Source organism: Fringilla coelebs, assembly GCF_963513975.1.
Source record: "Fringilla coelebs genome assembly, chromosome: 1".
NCBI classification, from domain to species: domain Eukaryota; kingdom Metazoa; phylum Chordata; class Aves; order Passeriformes; family Fringillidae; genus Fringilla; species Fringilla coelebs.
In genome coordinates, this window is record NC_140028.1 from 101,899,833 (window position 1) to 101,923,966 (window position 24,134).

The following is a 24,134-nucleotide window of genomic DNA, read 5'->3' on the forward strand; positions in this document are numbered from 1 at the left end:
GTCAGTTTTTGTCTTCTGGAGCTGAGTTCAGCTTTGCCTTCCAGTTTCTTTCACAAACATAACCTAACTTGGTTCTCCAACTGGAATCCCCACAGGATGTTAGGTCATGTCTAAGCTATCCAAAATAAGTCAAGTTTCTGTCCTGTGGGAAATCATCTGAAATTATCCTAATTTATCATGATATTTCTGATGCAAATGAAAAGGGAAAATTGAATATATTAAAAAAACCTTGCATTTTAAAATGATCAAGTATTCTAGCAGATTTCAAATCATCACTATAATTTAAATTATTTTCAAATTCTTTTGTTAAGCCAATATTTTTTAGACTATTCAGTATAATAATTTTTAATAAATGTATTAAGCTGATTTTAAACAAAAGGTATACTTAGTCCTTTCAATTTACCAGGCCTAAAATAGAAAATTAAAAGGCAATTTTGGGCAAGGGAGAAACCAACTTTATAGAATTGCATCATTGTTGGAAAGAAAAAACACTTAGAAATTTCATGAGTAGTCTAAGATATTACAGTGTCATAACAAAAATGGTGTGTATTTCAGAGGTAAGACTGCTTTTTTTTCTTGAGACTCATAGTGCCCATCTGTCCTTTCTTGATCTCATTCCTTTACTTCATTTCCTTTCTCATCTGGTGGCAAACTTCTTTATTTCTTGACTTTGTCCCGGATCAGCAGCAAAAAATACAGTGGTGCTACAATAAAAGTTGTCCTAAAAATCTTTCAAACCTTGCTGGTGGAACAAATGCTGGAATTGTAGAAGACATCTCTTCCAGATGAAAATGTTATGCTGGGGCCCCTTAAGACCCACAGCCCATCCTATCAACATGGATTCAATTGGTAATTTGTATACTAAAAAGAAAAAATAATACATTGTAGTATATATGATAAATACAAAATTTAAAAATAAATTTTAGGATCATTGTATCTACAAAATATCAAGTCTCATTATTGATTTCCTACTTGCTAAGAAGATGGGTTGGTTTTGCATGGCCTGGTTTTTAGTAGTGAGGTGGCCACAGAGGTGGTTTCTGTGAGAAGCTGCTGGAAGTTTCCACCATGTCCAGCAGAGCCAATTCCTGGTGGCTCTGAGGATGGACATGCTGCTGGCCAAAGCTGGCCCAATGAGAGATGATGGTAACACCTCTGTGATAACATATTTAAGAAGAAATCAAAAGAAAGCGGGGCACAGTTTTTTCTAGCCAGAGAAGAGGTGAGAACATGTGAGGGAAACAACATGGAGACACCAAAGTCAGTGGAGAAGGAGGGGCAGAAGGTGCTCCAGACGCTGGAGCTGAGATTCCTCTGCAGGCCACGGTGAAGACATGGTGAAGCAGCCGTGCCCCTGCAGCCCATGGGGGTCCATGGGGGGTGCAGAGATCCACCCACAGCCCGTGGGGGAGGCGCTCACACTGGAGCAGGTGGATGCCTGGAGGAGGCTGTGATCCAGTGGGAGACACGGTGGAGAGAGGGGGGCCCTGATTCCAGGCTGGAACAGCCTGTCCTTGGAGAACTGCCCTCCATGGAAGAGTGACCCTTACTGCAGCAGTTTTGGGGGGACTGTTCCCTGTGGAGGCACTCACACTGCAGCAGTTTTGGCAGGACTGCTGCTCATGAGATTGGAACCAGGTTGGAGAAGTTAATGGAGAGTTGTCTCCTGTGGGAAGGGACCCCACGGCATAGCAGGGGAATGATTCCCTTCCCTGAGCAGCAGAACAAAACCTCAGGTGACAAACTGACCAAAACCCTCAGCCCCCTGTCTCCCTGCGCTGTCGGTGGGAAGGAGGGAGGGGCTGGGGAAAAAGGTGTTTTTAAGGGTTGATTTTACTTCTCATTATCCATCTCTGACTTTGTTAGTAACAAATTCACTTTGTACTTCTAAGTTGAACCTGCATTGCCCATGCAGTGTTTCCTCTGGTCCTTATCTCATGAACCCTTTGCTGAACTTTTTTTCTCTCCTCTGTCCAGCTGTGGCAAGGGAGGGTGAGTGAGTGGCTTTTGTGGGTGTCTGGAGTTTGGCCAGTGTCAAACCATGACAGAAGGACATGTACTGCTAAATGCCCATTTGTTTAAATGATCCTAATTTTCTCATGTCCTAACCCACAAAGAGTTCTTAGAAAGACACATTTTCTGACTGTGTCTGAGGTGGTGACCTCTGACTTATTAGTTTTCCAGTTTTCACATAATTGTTAATTACTTCAAACAAAAGTAGAAAGTTGGTGGAGAAGGGCAAAAAATGAAGGATTGGAAAGCTCATGTTTCCAGTCTAACCGCTTCAATAAAAGGATATTTTTTCTTTTGCCTAAATTGTTTCTAGTTGCAGCTCTAAGGTCAGAATAAGCCAAGAGAATGAAAGGAACAAGCATCCTGATGGGCTGCCTGAAGCTGCCTGGTGTTACGGATCAGCGTAAAACCAGCTCTCTTTCCTCTGCCTGGGCCGATGTAACTCACTGGAGTGGCAAATTACATCAGACCTACAGCTGTAACCCGACATTATGATTAATTTGATCAGTAATTTCTCCTGTTTTTCATTTTAATCGGTGTGACTATTCTGCTGTGGCAGGTCTTTCAGATCTAATTAAGATAAATTTCAGAGTAAAAGACTTGGCAGAATTTTCGAGTCAAATCCGAGCGTCAAGTGTGAAGACCTGCAGCACTAGTCAATCAATTTCCAGTAAAGACGGCAGACTGTAACTCAGCAATCAACCCATTAACACTTAAGCAAATTTCATAATCTCCAGGCCTGTGCTTAGTTACTCTCTCAAAACATTCTGGCTACCAATAAAAAGGAAAAAATATTACTCTTCTTAAACACCTGCATCTGCTAAAACCACCAGCAGTATCCAGAAGTGGACACTCCAATAGATCTCAACAATACTGCCAAAAATGCTTAATTTTAAAATTTAAAACACAATCTAGAGAGGCTTTTTTCTTTTTTCCCGTGGCAGTATGTAGGACCTGAGCAACCTCTTTTAGGTGCTTTTTTGCGCAATGAGCCTTAATGATATAACATCAGGGCTATACCACTTACAATACCTTACTCCTCAGATTCAATTAGACCCAAGCCCACCAGGTTCTCAGTGTTCACTCAGTCCACTTGCTTCCAAGTAGAAAAATTATTTTCCTGCAAGACTAGAAACCTGTGGTGACCTGCATTTTTTTAATACAAAGAGATGGGGGATATGAAATATAGGGGAAAATAAAGTAATGCTTTAGGATATTCTCTACTTTCTTTAAAAGTTTTTGGAAATATGACTGAAAAAAAATTAGGAGAAGTCAATGCTAACAGAACAGATCAACTTGATTTATAAGGGTATCTGAGAGGCTGTGTCAACTTTTTCTGTCCTTAAGATCCCCAAGGGTCCTACTCTCTACCTAGAAAGGCTATGTAAATAGAAGACCTAATGGGATATGTACCCTTTCCCAAATTTGTTCTAGGATGATGTTATTTATTTATTTTCCCATGTATTAAATACTTCAGTTGCTTTAGGGAGTTTATTAAATGCTCCCATTTCAGAAGCCAGAGCAAGCTGTTTGCTGGGCAAACAGCTCCACTCTCCTCTACTTCAGAGAATTCTCTAGCAAATGGTTTCCGTTATTAGCCTCAGCATCTGCCCCTTGGGTGCTAATAATGCCAGTTGTTTTGCTCAAAGATTAATTTCCTTTGCTTTGAATGTGAGTCAGACACCAGTCCTCCTTGTGCTTCTGAAATAGAAACAGCTGCAGAGTATATTTGGACGGACCAGCCAGCCAGTGCTCTATCTCAGAGAAGGTTTCCTCAGGAAATGAGAAGATGTGCTTATAAAGTCTGTTTGAGAGTGTTTAAACATCACTGCTCTTTTTAAATGCAGTATTAAACAGCTTTACAGGGGGAACTCCCAATGCCTTAAAGACCCCAAAAAGCAGTGAACTACTGGAAGAAGAAAGACTGTTGTGGAGAATAACATCTAGAATCCTGCTCACTGTGTGGATGGACACAAGTCTTACACACAACTGAAACTAGATTTTCTGTGGAAAAGACACTCATGAGTCTCCAGGGAGACATGAGTACTAGCAGCCCTCAAACAAGCTGGCTCTAGCAGGAAACCAGCTGGCATGTCTCTGCACTGTGCACTAGGACCAGGGTACAGCGCAGTGCAGAGGAGTGTCCAGCCAGGATAAAGTGCCATGTTGTCATATCAGGGCAGGCCAGCTGGTGGAAGACCCAGAAAGGATGAGTATGGCCATAGATGTGCCAGAAGAGGTAAGAGGAAAAGAAGAAAGGAGGCTCTGGTGGCACTGAAACTCAAGCCCAACAATTTCTCAACAGAGCTCAGCTTTGTGAACTGTAATGTCTGTGTGCACTGGCAAAAAGAAGAGCACTAAACCAAAAGGAGAGTGCCTGAGCCACAACGGCATTTGCAGTGGGTAATAAGCATGTGTGTGTGGAACATGAGTACCATGACTTCCTCGCCAGTTTTTTACACAAGTACTTGCTTGTTCTGCCCATGAAATCACATTTATCAACCCACAAAAGTCTTTACAATACTATAGCAATACACAGAAATCCAAACTGTCGACAAGGTGTTCAACTCTTTCAGTTTGAAATGAACAACGGATGAAAGAAACAAAGTATTTTCAACAGATCACCAAGCTTAACTCAATTTAGCTGACTGCAGGGGACTTTCCATGCCATCAGTTTAGAGCTGAGACCTAGGTCTTGTCAGTATCTCCTGGAGATCCACCCAAGATCAGCACTTCAACTGGCTCACTCTCATCAGGTGATGGGCATGAACCTTATCAAATAAATGTCTTCTTGTCTATATCACCTATCGCCTTGTGATGTGGGTTATCTCACTCCCTATTGATACCAAAAATTAGGAGATTTTGGACAATGGATGTGAAGCACTGCATTTACTCACCATTCATAAAATACATTTTTGTCAAATTGATTACTAAGCAACTTGGGAACAGATTCAATCAGTCATACATTGCAGAGTATCTTATGCAGAGGAAGTTAGATAATTTTTGCAAAACAAAGCAACCCACCAGACTCAGTGGGATTACTGGTGTCATAATTTCAATCAAATTTTCTTAATCTCAGGAGTCAATAAACATGTGAAAAACATAACAAGTCTTTGATGCAAACACAATCATAAAGACAGACCATGAAGATAATCCTTGAAAAACTGGCCTTTATCAAGCTGACAGACTTGTGACTTCTGTATCTTAATGCAAATATGCCCAAGTCTCAGAAAATATTGAGATTTCTTCAAAGCTGATTTTGCCTTAATGAGAAGCTAACCAGTGAATGAGGGTAGGTGGAAAGGGAAGGGGGAGTTTGTTTTGTGTGACTACTGGAGCCTCAGTCATCTGTGTATATATTCTCCCTCATTTGCAGCTGAGTATTTCAGCCTTTCTGCTTTTCTTTGTTCCTTTGTTATAAAAGTGTTGAGTTTCCAAATACATTATTTAAGATTAGTATGAAAATTTAATCTGAAGGAGGTTCTGGTTTTGGTATCCTAAAGTTTGCTATTACTTGGAAGATTTTTGTGCTGTTGTCATCTCCTCACTTCCCTTCTTCCTTATTTTTATTGTTATTTTTTCTCACTCATCATCTTCCAACAGCTGCAGTTATTGTAGGCAGACTTCTGTGACAAAAAGAGAATCTTCAGGAAAGAGTTCTGAAAATGGTCAGAATAATTTTACAGTAAGAAAATCTCTGGGGGATTTCCTGTTTGTCTGTTTCTACTCACACACAAACAGAACAGTAGAAATCATTGAGAATTCTTCTATTCCCATAGTGTAGCACTCCCTTTGCAGGTCTGGCTATGTGTACATTCATCTTATCCATTTCTCAAAAACATACAGCGAGAGTCAGCACCAGAAGCTAACAATTTTTTTTTGGAGCCATCGAAATATATTTTGCTGGTTGAAAGTACCTTATTCTGATAGTCAAGTAGAATAATTAGCTACTTAGTACTATGATAATCTGATTTTATATTGCATATAATCAAGTTCTTATGACTCCAAAATTTTAATTGCATGGAAACTCTGTAAGATGTTCTATCTTACAGAGATATCTATGCTTTGAAGTTGCAACATGATGACCATTCAAGAACTCATAAATTTTGCATGTAATAACACTAAACATTCACAGGATAAGCATATTTGGAGAGGTATATTTTCCCAGATGTAAAGGTTTTGAAGTCCTCAACTTACAATGTGAGATAGGTTGTCTTTTGCCTCTGGATTGCTTTGTCTCAATCAATTGCCAAAATGAAAATAAACATCAGACTGTGATTATCTTTATGAGGAATTTCACCATTTTAGAAGGGAGGTATGAAAGCCTTCTGTCATCTGCCTAACCCACCACTTCCTGAAAGAGAGCTCAGTTTTTAAAAATTCTTCTCTGGTTGTTGTCTCTTGCAAATCAACAATGACCCTGGTTCTGCAGTGTTTGGCTTTTATCAGTGTAAATCTGGAGCATCTTCATTAATGTTAGCAAAAAATTCATATCCTGGAACCTAAAGGGAGGCTTTACATGTTTCTACACAATCATTAAAAGACCCCATCAAAGCAGTTTTGTAACTACAGTCCAGCCCACTGAATGCTTTAAAGCATAGTGATAAAATTATTACAGAATAATCTGATAAGAATAATTCTGAGACTTTTAGCTGGTATACACTGCACCGGCATTATTAATTTCTGATCACCTAGCAAAGTACCTCACACAGATATACCTAAGCAAGTCACTTTCATTTAATTTACCTTCTGAAGGACATGACAGCATCTGTACCTTTTGAGATGTAATTGCTGTTATCCTTCAGTTTTTTGAAACAAACACAATCATCCTCCTGAATTACTGACTTTCCGTGACAATTTTTTGAGGTTGCATTTTTTTAAACTAATATCTTTCAGACAGATCTTGAATAATGTAAGAGGATAAAGCCCACATGAAAAAAGTCAAGAATTCAGAAATGAAATTTTAGCTGTCAAACTTTAACTTAGTTGTTCTTTATTCCCTTAATATTCTTCAAACAAAATCCATCTCACTCTAGTCATAAAGAACATTACCCTAGAGGACATACTACCTCTGACTTTTGTTTCAGGTTGATTTTCATTGGAGCACTGAACATTAAAAAATCCACATTCTAAGCAGCTATTATGAGGAACTGCTCCCAAACATGCGCTACCTCCTTTTGTTTATTTGTTTTTTTTAAAACTGCCTGTGTAAAAGAAAATAATTTCAGATCCAACACTCAAGATGGATGTACAAGGATAAGGCAGCCTTTCTCTGCAGGATTTAGAATGGAATGACAAATTTCATGGAGGAGATGTTACCACTGCTTTGATTTAGAAAAGCACCCAAACAACCATATACAAAGTAAAACATCAGTTCCTCTGGAAATATTTCTGTGTCACTTGTTTGCATATAAAAGTGTCTCAGAATTCCTGGTAATATGACAGAGCATGCTTCAAGTTTTAATCACTTCTCGGGAAGCTTAAGCTGTATTGAACTTGCTGTAGAAATGCTGTAGAGATGGCTAGAAGACCCTATATACAGAGGGCTCAATTCTGGCTTCTCTTGTGATTGCCAGTACACAGCGTATTTGTATCTGCAAATAAACTTTGTGATTTCATGGCTATTTAAATGGTGAGGATCAGAGAGAAAAGACCATTAAAACTACTTATCCAACAATTTATTAGCAAGTTTTTAATGCTGAGCCAGAACTAACACCTAATGACTTCTAATTCCTTCATTACTGTTCTGAAAGTGAACCAGACATGCAACTGGCTTGGCAGCACCGGCTGAGCTCAGCCCAGGGGAAATGCCAGATCTCTCACACTGGTGTATTTCATTAAGTTTAATCCCAATTCCTAAAACATTCAAGGGATAGTATTTGAACTAAAACCACCTCACAGTACTTGGTTCCCTTCTTTCACTTCTGCTGTCTGCCCGTACCAGACTGCCCTCACACAGGTAGTTGTGAGCATGAGGATGCTAGAGAGATATGCCAAGGAATCATGTGTAAGTATTGTCATTGGCATCTAACAGGAAAGCTTTTACTTACTTTTATTGTACTTCTGAAAATGAGAGGTGATCTAGGGAAGCTAACAGTTAAAAGCACCTGAAAGATCACAGATGGGACTGAAAATACCAACATTCATCTGAGATTTACATTGGGACCAAAGGCTGTATACAAGTTAAGACCTCAGATTCAGTTGGTACAACCCTCTCGAGGTATGTTGTCTGAGATAATCCAACTTCTTCCCAACTCCAACTCTAATTTATGTGTGCATTTGCTTTGTTTGTAGAACTTAATGACTTTTGAAACACAATATTTAGCAGGCAGTTTTAGCAAAATATCATGTGTACAGTTAGTGTGCATACATTACAGCTGTACCAAGGCAATAAAATGTAACAGAAGCTCCCCTGAAAATATCTGTGTCTCTGAATGTCAATAATCTGCATACAAAAAATCCCCAAAGCACTCACTAACATGATAGATGGGGCATTAAGTGATGCATATGTAGTCTTTAAGACAATACAGAGAAGAGGCTTTAGAAGCATTATTCTCTACACTAAGAAAAAGTTCAGCAAGCAAGGACACATCTCCTGCAGACTTTTAAGTCTATTATCTAAACCATTTTAAAAAATCAGATTTGATGCAATTTAGTTGAAGCTCAGATTAATGCAGGTTTAACTGGCCACATACAAGAAAAGCTTCTTGTAAACCAATTCCCTTAATTGTCTAAAAAAGGATTGTTTAATTATTAAGCTAATGCAGTTTTATTTCTGCAGGAAATGGATCCAAATCCATCAGTGGGGATAAAATATTTTAAGCGGTGTCTCAGAATTTAAAGACTAAAGTTGATAGAGACTTTTCTGGTTTCTAAGTGCAGTTTCACTGCCTGGTGAATAAGACTCCACTCACTTCACAGACTACCCTGGTGTTCAGAATCACACTACTTACAGGTACAGTCAAAGCTGTTCTTGCACAGTGTGAATGTAGCACGACACATGTAGAGCAAGAACACCCAGCTCTAAGAAAATGGGACCACTGGACCAGACCTCTCCTGTTTCTGCCCAGAACTTCTAAGTTGGGCAGAGCTGAGCATCAGTATGGATATGGTAGCTGCTGATCTGTTAAAAAATAACCATGATGTTGAGTGAGCATCAATGAATGGCATTAACTGGCATCCTTAGCTTTGGAACCTATTAGCAGGATAAAAATTCGGACTGTAATTTCCAGAGGAGAGGTAACACATCCACGCCTTGCACATGTCCATCAGCAGAAGCTGACACTCAGGATCACCTCCTAATGAACTGCTAATATTGTTACCCTCCTAATTATCCTAACGGGTGACTGATGGGCAAATGTCTTTTGCGAATGTCACATGATGAATCTGTGGAAAAAAATTAAAGAGTTTTCTATAGGTTTTACAGCTTGAGACTTTAAAAGCAAAAGACATTTACTCTTGAGGAAGCAGCATCCTAGAACCATCATTAGGTATGTTTTTCTGGTTCATTAGGCCTTGTAGCTGTTCTAAGCTGAATGCCCAAAAGGATTGAGTAATACAAGGTGGAATTTCTCATCCTGTGTGGTCAGAGGGTATAGCCTTTGCTCTGTTTCCCCTTACAGTGAGAGAGAATGCACATGCTGTTTTAAGACCTTTAGGGAATTGTATGTAGTGTCCTACCTGCAATGGATTTGGTGAAGTGAGAGGAGATGGAAGGCCATGCCCTGGTGACTGGCTGGGTTTCTGAGGGGAGCTGGAGGACTGTGAGGCTGCAGGTGGTTGGCTCTGGCTCTGGGACTGTGTTTGGTTCTGCTGTGGTGGTGCTGATGGCTGTGGCTGTGATTGCTGGCTCTGCTGGGTTGGCTGTGGAGTCTGTGCCTGCTGAGCTTGCTGCTGCTGCTGGCTTTGCTGCTGCTGCTGCTGTTGATGCTGGAGCTGCTGAAGATGCTGAAGCTGTTGAAGCTGGGAGTTCAGGGATGAGGTAGCTGTGAATTGAAGAGAGGGAAGGGAATTATACAAGTTTCAGTAAATACCTACTACTTTAAAAGTATTCTGGATAAAATTCTGGTTCTGTTACTTTGAGGGGCACACTCCTTAGAGGACAGTTGGCCCTAGACTTCAGGATGTGGGAGGAAATTGCTGCCATCAATAATAGCCTGTGGTTCTGGCTGTGTAATTCTGTGGTAAAGAGCCAGACTTCCCTGGGGGCAATGAAAGCAAACCTTTGAAAGGGAAAGGGCTAGAGATCTGCCCACAGGATGGGGCTCAGAGCTGACCAAGAGGGGCTCAGACAAGCTTACCAGTGAAGCCAATGGGAATATTCTCTGCCTATAGAACAGAGGAACACATTGTCACTGTACTTGTAAGTATAGCAAGAACTCATAACATGAAGCAGTGCTGTTATGTAAAGGAGGAGAAAGCCATAGTCATAAAATAAAGGATACTCTAAAAAGAACTTTGCCATGTCATTATGCAGTAGGTATCAGGAAATAAAACATTCAGCTGTGAAATTTCTTGTGCGATGCCTAGGGAGCAAAAAATACCTAATAAAATGTGTGTCTCTCTGAAATAAGGACTGCTTCTTATAATTCACATCTAAAAGCTATAAATTCCTTCTTGTAACTTGCACTGCTCACTTACTCCTGATAGTTAAGATCTGTTGTGCTTTGCTAGCATATGCTTCAAACATGATGTTTGGAAGTGCATGGCTCACATCAACCTGCTGGCACAAAGGGCAAACTTAATTTCCCAGAGACAATTTCAAACTGACTAAGAGTTTCATTAAATTCAGAAAGACAGGAAGTGTGTCATAGGGATGTCACTAAGGAAGAACAGCTTTAAGCTGTAGCAAGAGCAACACAGAAAACGGATGCTTTCTGGGATTATGCCCTGAATGCACCTGGGTCTCCAGCCACAGAGATGTTAATCAACATCTTAAGGGTTGAATTAGTTAGCTATAAGATCCCAAGAGAAACAACTTGCAAGGTCATTATGATATTTTTCACTCTGTATACTGCTTTGCCAGAACCACCCTGTATTCTAATTTCTATCCAGAGAAGCAAAAGTAAATTGGGAATGAATTAAATTTCTTTTTAAAATGGCACTCAGATTTCATGGCCAGAAACTCTGTTGACCAAGCTATTTGTAGACTGGCAGATAAAGCCACGTCATCTCCACTTTCTTTTCATGCCAACATCCCTATTTCAGCTTTCTAGATGTCTGTGCCCTGAGGCTGAACCTGAGGTCTTGGTGGAACTTAAGAAATCAATGAGCCATAAACTGGAATAAGAAAAAGAAAAAAGAAAAGACAATGGAGAAAGATGAGGCAGAAAGGGTAAACCAGAAAAGGCTGTAAGAAGGAAGAGTATAAGACTAGATAGGAAGAGCTGATAGGAAGAGCTGTTGGCTCTCCATTCCCATTCTCATAGCTGCTCTAAATTTTCTTTCATCAGATGCAGGAAACAAACTAGAAATATGCTTTAACAAGAATTATAGCCATGTGTACGTGACTTTAACCAAGAATCCTAATAATATAGAGGAGGACTGATAATACCAATATATTTATATCAAGAAAATTACTCATGGAAGTTTTGTGTTTCAACACAAGGCAGAGTGACCAGATTAAAAACAGGCATGGTATCTCATGCAAAAGAAATCACCCTTGAGAAGTAAGGGAACACTGCCCTCAATTTTCCAATGAGAATTTGTACCTAAATGCCCCAAAGCTAACAGGGTAGTGAGTGGAAATATAATCCAAGGCATGTGAGAACAAAGAAGGTGTGTATATAAGAAAGCAATGGCATAGATTAATTAATGATTCATAGCATGAATCATCTCAGATGGCAAGGAAAACCATTTACCAATTCTATCTGTAGAGGCAGAAAGACCCTTACCATTCCCACAAGGAAATAAGTAATCTAGACCAGCTCTTTCTATTGTGCGGGCCATTTCTTCACCTATTATAGCTCAGCAGACTGGATGAACCACTGATAACCAGAACCAAGACTTCAAACTGACCTTACTGCATCCACAGATTCCAACACAGAAATGAATTAAATGACATCCCACAGAAGCATAAATTCTAATCCACATGGCTCATGAAGAGACATGAGGGACCGTTTTATATTGTGTGTGCACACTGGACAGGAGGAGACAAAACCTCCTCATCTAGGACTAGAAAAGCTTTGCCTTCAGTACTGCTCAATACTTGAATATTGGTGAAAGCAGGAAGACTGATATTCTACCATTCACTTTTGTACTGGAAATTAAAACATTCCTGCTGGGGTAGGAGATATTCCCTGAAGGACAATCTGATTAATTACTTCATGGAAAATTTTCCAAGTTTATTGCCAGCAACTGCACAAAATTATTCAAATAAATTCTTGTGTTTTCATGTCATTCCTTTAAAAAGCCTCTCTGAAGCCCATCATCATGCTGCACTATAAATTGTGTTGAAGTGGCTTAGAGAGGTATGATTGTTTAACATGCTGCTGCTAAACAAACAGATAAGGAATTGGAAGGATGGTTAGATCCGAAAAGGTGTTCCGGAAGCCACACAGTAGGTGTACCATGAAGCTGGATTTAGGGCTTGGGATGATGCCTGTAGTCTGGTGTTCATGCTGCCAGATTGCACTGCCTCTCACGATGTGTGTACTATCCACAGCAGGGGTTGTGTCATATTATTGTTTGCAATCAAATCCAATCCAATCCAACTCCCAGAACTTGCCTGCATAGCTCATCCATTATAAATAGTATACCTGTCTAGCATTTGTCACTTTCTGCAGAGCTTGGAGCCTGATGGAATTTCAGGTGGTACAACAGTGCTATGTCTGCATGTATAAAAGATAACATGCACTGCCTACCTCACAGGAATCTTTTTATGACTTACTGGCTAACAGCTGGGTAAAACTTTGACATATTTTAGTGAAAAGTGCTACTTTCACAATTGCATTCAAGAATTAAAAAGGCTTGCAAAGAATTGCAGAAAGTTCTTTTTACGGTAAAAAGTTCAACATAAAGTACATCACTTTAAAAGAGATGCACAACTAAAAATGTATGCAAGCAATAAAAAACTGTGAGGAAAATCCACAAAAGCTGTGTGACATTTCAACTCTCCCTAAAAAAATACGTGTTGGATATATTCCAGGTATCCAAGATGCTGGTAAATATAACTGATATCTATGAAGAAACAATGGCACATAGGGTTTCAAAACCTGTGGTTCAACAAACTTCTGGCTTGCTGTGGTGTTGTGGCAGACTTTCCATGAGATCACCCCATGGTTTATGATCCTACTTTAAGCAGACTATACTTATTCATGGTACCAAAGCATTTGCATCAGAATGAGAGGCATGGAGTTAAGTGGTGGAAATCAATGGTCAAGAGGCAGTGAAAGCAAGCTTTCTGATTTCCTAGGTCATCTACTGCAATACTTGTCACAGATCTCAGGCTACTTTGTGGATTAGACAAAGTTATGACCTAAGGTATATACTCCTCCTTGACTTTCTCTGGGGATACCTCAGGCATAGTGTTGCCATGCATTTACAATATTCACACAAAATGTGTCATTTCATATTCTATTCCTCTGCTGGTTACCTACACAGGAAACTAAAATGAAATGAAAATGCCCTTCTGCCAAATAGAGTGTTACAATGGGGAAAATTCACCTCTGAGGCAACCATGCTGAAAGAAGCAGTCTGATCCATGACAGGGGGATGAGTGAAGCTTTGTTGTAGTGGGCAAACTGAAGAGGCTCTGTCTTCATTTCCCAAGCCTGATTAAAGGAAAATAGTAGCAATTGTCTGCTGCCTCTGGCTAACATATTGTGACATAAGTAGGGGAATATCCCTGGCTTTATTTTAGGTTAAAACATACATTTTAAAGTTTAATCATGATTCTCCAAAAAGCAAGGAACATAAGTGTGCTCACAAATGTTTATATAATGAAAACAATTTAAAATTAGGACTCCTTTTAAACCTTTCCTTCACAATATAAACTCGGATTCTTAAGACCTCTACAGCACTTGGCAGAAGATCAAATTAATATTCAGTGATTCAAATTGTATCTAGAATCTGCTCTTGTGGATAACCTTCATATAAATTCTGATTTATTTTGTTAATGTTTTGTGTATGTTTGTTTCTGTGCAAAGAGGAAGGAGGGGTAGCAGGAATAAGAAACAATTTTAGCTTACAAAGAATTGTGTTACTCTAGCTTCTCTCCTCCTATTTACATAATTGCATAGTTGTTCTTCAGTGCCTTGATACAATGTACAATGGACTAAAAAGAAGAAAATCATACATTAAACCTTTTCCTATTTGACTGAGCACAGAACTTGACTCCTGCCATTTCAAGGGCTTAATGCCTTTTTCCACTTCCCCTGTAATGGAGAATGGATTTGCATTGCCTTAAACTGAAAAGTGTAACTAACTTTAGCATCTGGACTTGCGTTTGAACTGACATGGCTCGCTTTTTTTTCCACCCTGTTGTTTCTCTTCTAATGAGGTTTATGCCTTTCTTTTCTATGAAACAGATTTCTAAAGACTGAATACACACACTGAACAATCTAATGCAAGCCAGCATTTACATTCTCTCCCCCCTGGGTAATGAGGGCTAGGTTAGCCATATACCCGTGTTTTTCCATATGCTCAGATTTTCCTTTTGAGAGTAAAATGTGAGTTCTTTTAAATATGTTAGCATCCTCTTTGTGAAAAAAAAAAATAAAAATCCCTGAAGGGTTGGAATTGTGGCTGAAGAGATTAGTAATGGGATACAGAGCATATTCTTTCTAAATCACTAGCTCAAATTCAGCCTAGGTCAATATAGGGAACAAAAGTCATCGCACTTTAATGGTGCTTTTCCATGGTTTCTAACATACAGAAGATGTATTCAATGTATAGAAGTCTTATTCATACACAGATGTCCACAGAGAGCCTGCCTGCATTAGAAAAAGTTTGCCACACAGTCAAGGTAATAAATTGATGGTCTCACAACATCTAATGAGGAAGACTATGGTCTTGAATGGCATCAATTGGCATCTTTATTTGCACTTTCAGCAGAGAGCCTAAGAATAGAACGAGTACACGGATCAAGTCATCTCCTTGCTCCTAAAGGTGATCCCTCAAGGTTACAGCTGCAAAACACAGATGGGGTTATAGGGAGAAACTTGTATTGCCAATAGTCCTCTGCACCAATTCTGCACATAAACAGAGGACTTCACTTTCTAGTGTCGTCGTATCCAGCATCGTTCATGAGCACTAAATTCACTTTAAAGAATGTAGGCAATAAAAAGGAAGTATTAAGAAGAAAACCATCATAATTTATATGGTGCCTGTGGTGTCTCTACGTTTTGATGAATGCTGGAGCTTCCCTGAAAAATGATCTGCAGCATTAAATAAATCTGACTTTTTTTCTTCCCTATCAAACTTTGAAATGTACAATAATCCACTAAAATCTTGAGGGGAAAAAAAAAAAGAAGAAGAAAAAGTTCTATGGTGGAGAGCTTGACTAAGTATCAGGACAAGTATATTTGGAATAATTTCCATTTTAAGATAATCTAGGGGCTATTTTCCTCTATTTTATGGCAGTAGTCTGTGAGTAAAGTTCCCTGAGTGTATTGTAAAAATTGCATTAACCTATTTAAAATGCCCAAAGACAAGAACAAGCTGGAGAAATTAGACTTTAATAAGCCATTTACTTTCTCAGTTCAAATGGGACCTTAGGTCTCACATTGTACAAATGGTTGAAGCGTTAACTGGAGTCAGGGTATCATCAAGACACAGGAGATCAATCAGGATGACTTGTCTTGGGATTCTCATTCAAAGACAGGCAATTAAGCATAGTATGACAACACTATAAGTGTTTGAATGCCAAAGTCTGTGTGTCAAACAAGTAAACTAGATATACTAAATTTCTAAATTTTACCTTTTTTTTTTTTTTTTTTTTTTTTGTGATTGGGGGTAGGATCTTCCAATTAAGTCCTTATCCCAGATAAAAGCAGTTTTCTAATTACAGAGTGCAGAACCAGTCCCAGATTGTCTAAGAACAGAATAGAAAAATCAATTTAAGTGGCATGGTATTCCTACACAGCGGATTTCCAGACCATATTGAGCCCATAACAATGTTCCTGTGAACCAGAATTTAAGATAACCCCCCAATTCATGGGAAAAAAATCTTCAGGACTCCATAGCAAGAAACTAATTGACAGTGAAAAGATTATCATTTAAAGGCCAACAGAACCCAATGTAAGATTTCACAGCTGAAGGGATATGACTGGGAATGAATGAATGACACAAAAAAATTAACTTTGAAACAACAGTCTGCTGACTCAGAGAACAATGACCATGATTTATAATGGACAAAAGACAAAATCTGGGTGTTCTCAGCATATACAACCTTTAATGAGTGAAACTGCAGCTTATTTTTGCTCTCCTTTACTTTTCAGATGCTCTAACATTGATGGGAATCATAATTTCAATGGAACTTATGCAGACTAAGTGTTTGATGTACTCAAAGTAGCAATACTTGCAGAAAAAGCAGTGCAACAACATACAGCCTCAGAAGCCTTGGAAGAGGTTGTGCAGAATCCTGCCCTACAGTTCAGAGAGTCCCCAGCCCACCAGGTATCCTGCCACTTGTCCTGACAGTGCGCCTATGAGAGGCTTTGGGGCAAAGTCTCATCAAGAGGAGCTTGTTGAACTGCTTGATGGCTTCATAGTGATTTTGTATTCTTTCGAGTAACAGATCTCCAATTGCATCTTCTATAATTGTTTATGGTAAATGGCTCTTTGGACAAAGAAATATTTATCCAGCTGTAGCTTCAGCAATGGTTCTTTGAAGATCAGGAATTACAAGAAATCTCTTCAAGGAGTCTTTGAAATGAGTGATGTTTCCTTAACTAAAAATAAAATTATGTAAGTGAAATGTACTGGGTATTTTGTACGTGTGTGTTTGCAGGGAATTTTTTTTAATAACATGATCAAATAACGGAACAAAATATTTGTGGTTTAAAAGGCTGGTCCTTATGCTGAGTTTGTGAAAGTATCCTGGGAATGGCATAGGATAAATGTCACATTAACCCAGCCTCAACCTTGGGAAGCAATAGAGGCTACAGTATCCAGCAGGTGACTTGGCATGTGTGTTTGCTTTCATGTCTCAGATGCTCATTGTAACCATGTTTCTATCAATTTTCACTTCCAGTCTTTTCTGAAGGAAACAGACTTGAAACTCTGTTTTCTATTAAGAACTCTAAGAGTCAAGCACCTGGAAATTCTGTTTCTGTGTATGAATTCCAGCCAAAGCAGTTAGCTGAACAGCAGTGAGAAGAGACCATGGAATGACTCAGAAAACAGCAACATATACACTATAAGGAGAAAGGGAAAAAAAGCAGTACAGTCCTCTTCTTTGCAGTACAGTCCTCTTCTTTTCTTTACAATCAATAAAACTACAATAGCAACTACAAGAACCAGGTGCAAAAATGGCAGTTCTACCTTGCTGCACACAAATTCTCTGCCGGAGCAGTGACTTGAGCTTCAACCTTGTTAACAGGCCCTGTTTTTCTCAATATGGCCTTGAACGTCTGCTTTTACCAAGACATGAAAAATTTAAAATAGCAGTAACAGGGTAAAAAAGGTGGGGAAGAACACAAAGCAAAAGAAAACACATGGATGCAATGCTCCCTATCCCTGTGTAGGGACTGAACGCTACTCATCAACAGATGAGACACAAATGCAGTACCACGTTGAATGTGGTATTCTTCACCAGGCACAGAAGAACAAAAATGGACTAAAAAGCTTTGTCTGTGTCACAAGGGGCATTGCTTTATTAGCTGTGGTCCAGAAACAATCTCAAGCACAGGTTGGTGAAGAGGTGCCGTGCTAGATGCTGTAAATCACTATGTGAGCAGAAGATAGAGGTGTTCTTTCCTGATAAGAGGGACCAGTGTTTCTCCACACTATGCAACTACCTCCACACCAGAAATTATAGAAGCGCTGGGAGGCAAACTTTAATTTGGTAATCTGCCATACCACAAGCTATTCTGGAATGTATGTACCACCAGCAAGGTACCTGCTGTTTGCCTACTGTTGACTCTCAATAGCTCTATTCTGCTGTTTTTAAGAATCTTCCATGATTTTAGTATATGCCATGCATAATTAAAAACACTGCATTTAGTTATGTGCATTTCAAAACATACCATAGTATCTGTAGCTGCTTTCTTTTTGTGCTATTTAAGCTGCCTTCAAGTCAGTTTGAGGCAATCTGCCTATATCCCTTTTTCTAGTTTGTTTACTTGCAGAGAGATTCAAAACAAAGATAAACAGTAGGGAAGCAATGGTTCTAGACTGTGCAGTTGGTATTTGGCACAGATTGACTGCTCAGTTTTAGTTTGCAGTAAAATCATAGTGGCTGCATATGGTATTTCTTTCCAGTCTCTGCAGTTCATCAGCCAAACATCTCGCTGCTTCAGATGCTACTCCTAGTTTGGCTGTGCTTGACATCTATCACCTTTGTGCAGCAACAGTGAATTAGATGCTCTTTGGGTGCTTATGTGCTCCCGTCCACCTAATTTCCTGCTCAGCAATGGAATAAACAACCTGGTTATTCACATACTGCTACATATTCCACTACTCATCAGTAAAGAATTTGGGTGGGAGACTTAGGGAGAAGATTTTATAGTCAATCCTCATTCACAGGCTGTGAAGTCAGTCACACTTCTGTTAGGATGAGACCCATGCAGAGCTGGAGAGAAGGACTGGGGAGTCCCGAAGAGCAGGTGCATTGCACCGCCCAGTCGATGCACTGTACACTTCGTGGCTTCCAAAAGCACGTAGGAAACCCCGAGCTGTTTGGTCATTTGTACATTTCTGAACACTGAAAAGTAGCAGTTAAGAGCAGTCCTTTAAACAAACTCTATCTAGATCTTACTTTGGCTCTTAAGTTGCTTCTTCAAGGTTAATTATTTTTAATTTGAAAGGAAGACATAGACATTAATAAAAGAACTTCCACTTAAATAATATATTTATTTACACAGAGTCGGAGTCCCTAGTTATAGAAGGAGAACAAAATCAAAAGGATGTAAAGGAAGAATTTTGGATTGGCAAAAAATATATTCAAAAATGATTCACTGTTTATGTACATATATTCATTCTGAACAGAATATTGGCACCCTTTTGATGCAGTAACTAATACTTTATCACCATTATCAATGAAAATACTTTTTCCAGACCAGCTAATGGAAAAAAAGCTGAATTTGGTTGCTAACCTGTCATTCTCTGAAAAAACTAACAAGAAGCTAGTCTTTGCCTTCCTTAAGGCAACATTGCCCCAATTTTAATATTCAGAATAATTAAATATTTAAAATAAGAGTTTGTGTGTCATCAGCTGTGTTAATTATATCAAATCTCAATGACACTACAAAACATTACCAATGCATTAAGGCTATTACACATATTAAATACACCTTCTATTATTAGCATCCTTTTAAGAATTAAAAACGAATCCTCCAGAATTTGCTCTAAAAATACAGAAAATTCATAAGAGAATGTATCCTAACAGACATATTTTATTCACCCTATAAATACATACTGGCAGTGATGCATCTGGATTGTGTGACGTTTCCAAACAACTACAAGTCTCTTTTAAAATTTTCTTCTGTTATATTTCACCTTTTCATAAAATAATGCAAAAGCTACCTCAAACTGTAGAGAATTAAGAAATTTTTTATGATAATGAAAATACTGGTCATAATGTGAAATTGATTCCTAATGCATTGCTATAGGTAATGATGTTTGGGGGTTGGAGGGCAAGAGGAGAGAATTTGCTGTTCACAAATTCGCTTGTTTTTGAAATTAGTGAATTCCCCATCCTCTTGCAAAAGCCCCCTTACTAGTGTAGGTCGAAATACTACACTACTTAGTAGTTAGTGTAGTTATCATTACTACAATATTTACTGCACTAAAACATCACTACTATATTTACTGTACTAACTCCAATGCCAATTAAATGGAGATGAGCTTATTTCAAAAAAGTGTATTTTAATGAAAAGCCTGGACCATTCAACAGTACAAAACAAAGAAATACATGTCAGTGCCGATACAGGATCTAGCTTTTTGCTTAAATTAACTACTAATTTTAAAAGTTAGTGGAAAAAGCACTGAGCAAGTGGGATGAACTTTCTGTCATGGCAACGCTGAGAACAAAAGTTGGCACAGTTAGTGCACATGGAAATCTGAAACCACTACTTTAGATTTGTTTTGCCAACTTTTAACTAAGTAGATACAATGACTGTTCCTTTCATTTTCAGTGCCAGGGATTTTGTCTTTACTCTGTTGATTTTAATAGCTCGCTCAGAAGCTTGGAAATGAATGTTTCTTCCATCATGAATTTAAAACTTTTCCATTTGCCAACTATGAATTTTTATTCTACTGTGTGTTTTCAATGACAGTGAAATGAATATGGGTCCCTTTGATTTTCCACCCAAGTGCCAGGGAGCATGGGGAAAACTAATTTTTCACCTCCATCCTTAAGGCAGAGCTAGGTCCAGCATAACATGACCACAACACTACCCCTTTTCTCCCCTCTCTCCCACAGTCTTCAAAAATATGGCCAGTTTTGGACTCCTGTTTGTCTAAAGTCTGTCTGGAAAGACCAGCTCTACAGAGGACCAGCCTTCTATAGGCTATGGCAACTCCTATGGCCATCATCTCCAGTGGTTCAACCACTGTTGCTCTCATGCAGAACCTTTTCTTTGTGCACATAAGGCCCCAACAGCTTCTCCTCTCTACCAGCTGTAGACACATTTACTTCTCTATAGCTTATGGAATTTTGATGGCACTCCAGCAATCTTCACCTTTGAACAGGGAACTGAAGCAAATGCAAATCTGGCTAAACATTATTGTCAGAAAATAACATTATAAATGCAATTGTGATAAAAAGGTGTGCAAAAGATGTGTAAATTCCTGCCTTTATTTTTTCAGGAATGTATAGGGATGTTTTTTTGGCAATCTCTACTCAATCAGTAGAGCTTTTGAGAACTGTACCAGGAAATAGCTAAAAAGATTAGACCCATAAGTGAAGGCTAGTGTTCTCTAAGCAATCATCCAGTGCAAAAAATTTCATTAAGAGGTTTGCAGCATACACTGGTGACTGTTTTATGTATCTGGATTGTGGATCACATGGATTTTCAACTCATAAAGAAGCTAATGCTAGGAAAGCATCCTATGCTTTAAAGTTTTACACAGGAAAATTAAGAGTGGAAGCCAAGAACATAAGACCTCTGATATTTATGAATCAACACTGGTCCAACAGACCAGTACAGACAAAAGCAGAAGTAATTTCCTTTTTTTTTAATGTGGCAGTATTCTTAAATAGATTAATTCTAGCACCTCTTAATCACATCTGACAGTGAAATGACATCTGACTTCATGCAAAATAGCTTCAGCCAGGAACTTTGCTGGTTTAACTGATATAACAATGATTTTCAGACTTTGTCACAATATATCTGCAAAATAGATAAGCTTTAGATGCCTGCATGATTCTGTCACTTTCTTCAGCTGCAATGGGGAGTGGCCTTTTTGCCGTGTGCTGTCTAATGGGTGCTTTGCAGACCCGCGTCCCAACTGACTGAGAGGACTCGGTATTCCCTCTGTCAACAGCCCAGAGAAGACCACAGGGAAAATGTGCAAGGCATCACCTGCATCTTGTGCCAGCGTGGGTACGAATGCAGAGCACATGCCACAGAGCAGATCTCTCCTGCTGAAATTCGGAAGAATGCCATTGGCTTATGTACTGATCTGCAACTTTAATTTTCCCACAGAACACTTTAATCAGAAACCACTTTCATAATTTGTAAACACTGCCAAATGTTTGATTCCAGGCTGTTTAAGTGATCAAACCTTTGGGTAGAAAAATAAAATAAATAACAATCAAACCATCAAACAAAGAAAGCAGTTATAAATAATTAAATATGCTGTTCTGACACGTACTATTCCCATCTGGATGCTGTGCTTCCATGATATAAAGCACAGCTCTCCTAATTAGGAAAAAAAAATTAAAAACACCGTATATGACAGAACAAGTCAGATCAGAAACAGGGATTTAGGGCTGACTGTCTTATACATAAAGATCAGCACCTGGGAATCCACCTCCTATTTCTGAACCTACCAGACCTGCACCACCTTAGGCACAGCAGTTAATCTCACTGCCTCACTTTCCTGCTCTATAAAAAGAAAAAGAGGGATAATAAACTTCACATCCCTCACCACAGGAAGGTAAATAAGTGAAGTATAGCAATGTGCACTAAAATCCTCAAAAAGAAGGGGGTCAAAGACACACAAAATTTTATTTCCCTATGGAAAAGATTGTTGTAGAACTACTGCCTACATGGTGTTAATAAGAGATAAATGATTTAAAAGCGCCCATTGTTTGTTCTTACTTTTTGATAATGTCTGGGTAATGCTTTCACTCCCAGAAGCTCATAGAACTTTTTGAAATCTGCAACAAGCAGGATGTCTTTTAAGCTGAACTCTCAGCTTAGGCACATTTTTGGCATTTATTTCACACTGGATTGAAAGGATACCTCAGACTGAACACCAGTCCCAGATTTTCTGGAATATTAATACTTAGATTTCATTACACACCTCTACAAGCAACTCTATAATCAAAGACACACCAGTGGAACTATCTAAACTAAACTAGTTAATGATAATGACAAAAAAAAAATCCAAAATAAAATGTCACCAACAAGGCATCAAAAATAATGAAGTAATAATAAAGCGATTCCTCCAGTGCAGGAACCTAGGCCAGAGAAGCAGGAGGATTACAAAAAGAAAATAAAGAAAGGAAAACAAATTCAAGGGCGATAACTATAGGACCCCAGCAGGCTTGTTATATGAATAGTCTGCAGGCAACCACATCCTGCTGCTGTGATGCTTCATAAAATCTATCATCTTGTTAAGAAGCTGAAGACTACTGACCTCACTTCCTCTGCTAATAAGACTGTGCTGCTTTGTGCCTAGACTTTCATGATGCTTATGAAATTTGAGCAATTGTGTGAGCCTCCTTCCTTCATACATCAATGATGCCTCCCAAATTACAGAAAGACAAATGGGAATTGGAGACTTCTCTCCCTCTTTTGTGCAGCAGTCCCTTCTTTCCCTCTTCCTAAACACTTCTAAAATATTTTTTAGGCTCTCAGGACCAGTGATGCTAACACTTGCTTGGTTTCCAAATATAGTACAAGTAATCACAGTAATAAACCAAGAAATCTGAGTAGATTTTATGATGTTCACATATAGGTATGACATTTATACATGCCTGAAAGACCTTCATGCATTATAAAGCATGTTCAGGGAATATTCAGACATTTTGTTGTAAGACAACACATAGCAAGTGCCAAAAGGCCAAAGAGAGAGCAGCCACAAAGGTGTTTTGGAAATACTCTCTAAACACAAAGACTACATAGGCTATGTACGCAAAAGTTCTCCTCCTTGGAGCTCAAAACAGGAGAAAACAACTACTCTTCTTAACACTTCTTTTAAAGAGCAAAATATACAGAGGCAGCTGAGACAATGTCCAGCCCAGCTGGCTACAGCCACATGATCATGAAAAATCCAGTGAAAAGCAGGCCTGTGGCTTGCCCTTTTCCATATTTTGCATGATTTTCTTCCCAGTCTAAAAAGGCACAAGACAAATCAATGATTCATTCACACATGATAGGGCAAAAATGCATTGACACCATAAAAAAAAAGGAGAGGCTTGTCCATCAGCTACCTAAAGCTTTGAGTGTTCAGTAATATAAGTATGTACCAAGGATGTGCCTTTAAAATTTTACAGTATGCAACTTTAAAAAAAAACCCAAAAGATCAACCATGATTTCCTTATAGTACCTCCACAAAAACCACTGGCACTGGGAAAAAAACCCCCAAACCCTAAGATGCCTTTTTTCCCACAGACATCCTCTTACCCTTAAAAGTTAAAAACCTCCATTGGTTACTTCTTGCAGCTGGTAGATAATATTAGAGATGTCCTTGCTGAGTGGCCTTACCTTTAGTATCTCAAAACAAAAATGCTACAAATAAAAATATACAAATCAACACAGTTGACGAGGACAGCAAGACCAAACTCTTCT

At 38.9% G+C, this 24,134-nt stretch overlaps 1 protein-coding gene across 1 annotated transcript in view; it reads right to left on the bottom strand.

The window, feature by feature from the left end:
- POU6F2 (POU class 6 homeobox 2) overlaps positions 1–24,134 on the bottom strand; it is a gene marked incomplete at its 5' end in the record, with an annotated part of 309,184 nt that overhangs the window by 85,268 nt on the left and 199,782 nt on the right. Inside the window, one exon of the mRNA XM_084212470.1 lies at positions 9,694–9,998. Within this exon, the coding sequence (XP_084068596.1) occupies positions 9,694–9,998 (305 nt within the window). The remainder of the gene's footprint in view (positions 1–9,693; positions 9,999–24,134) is intronic.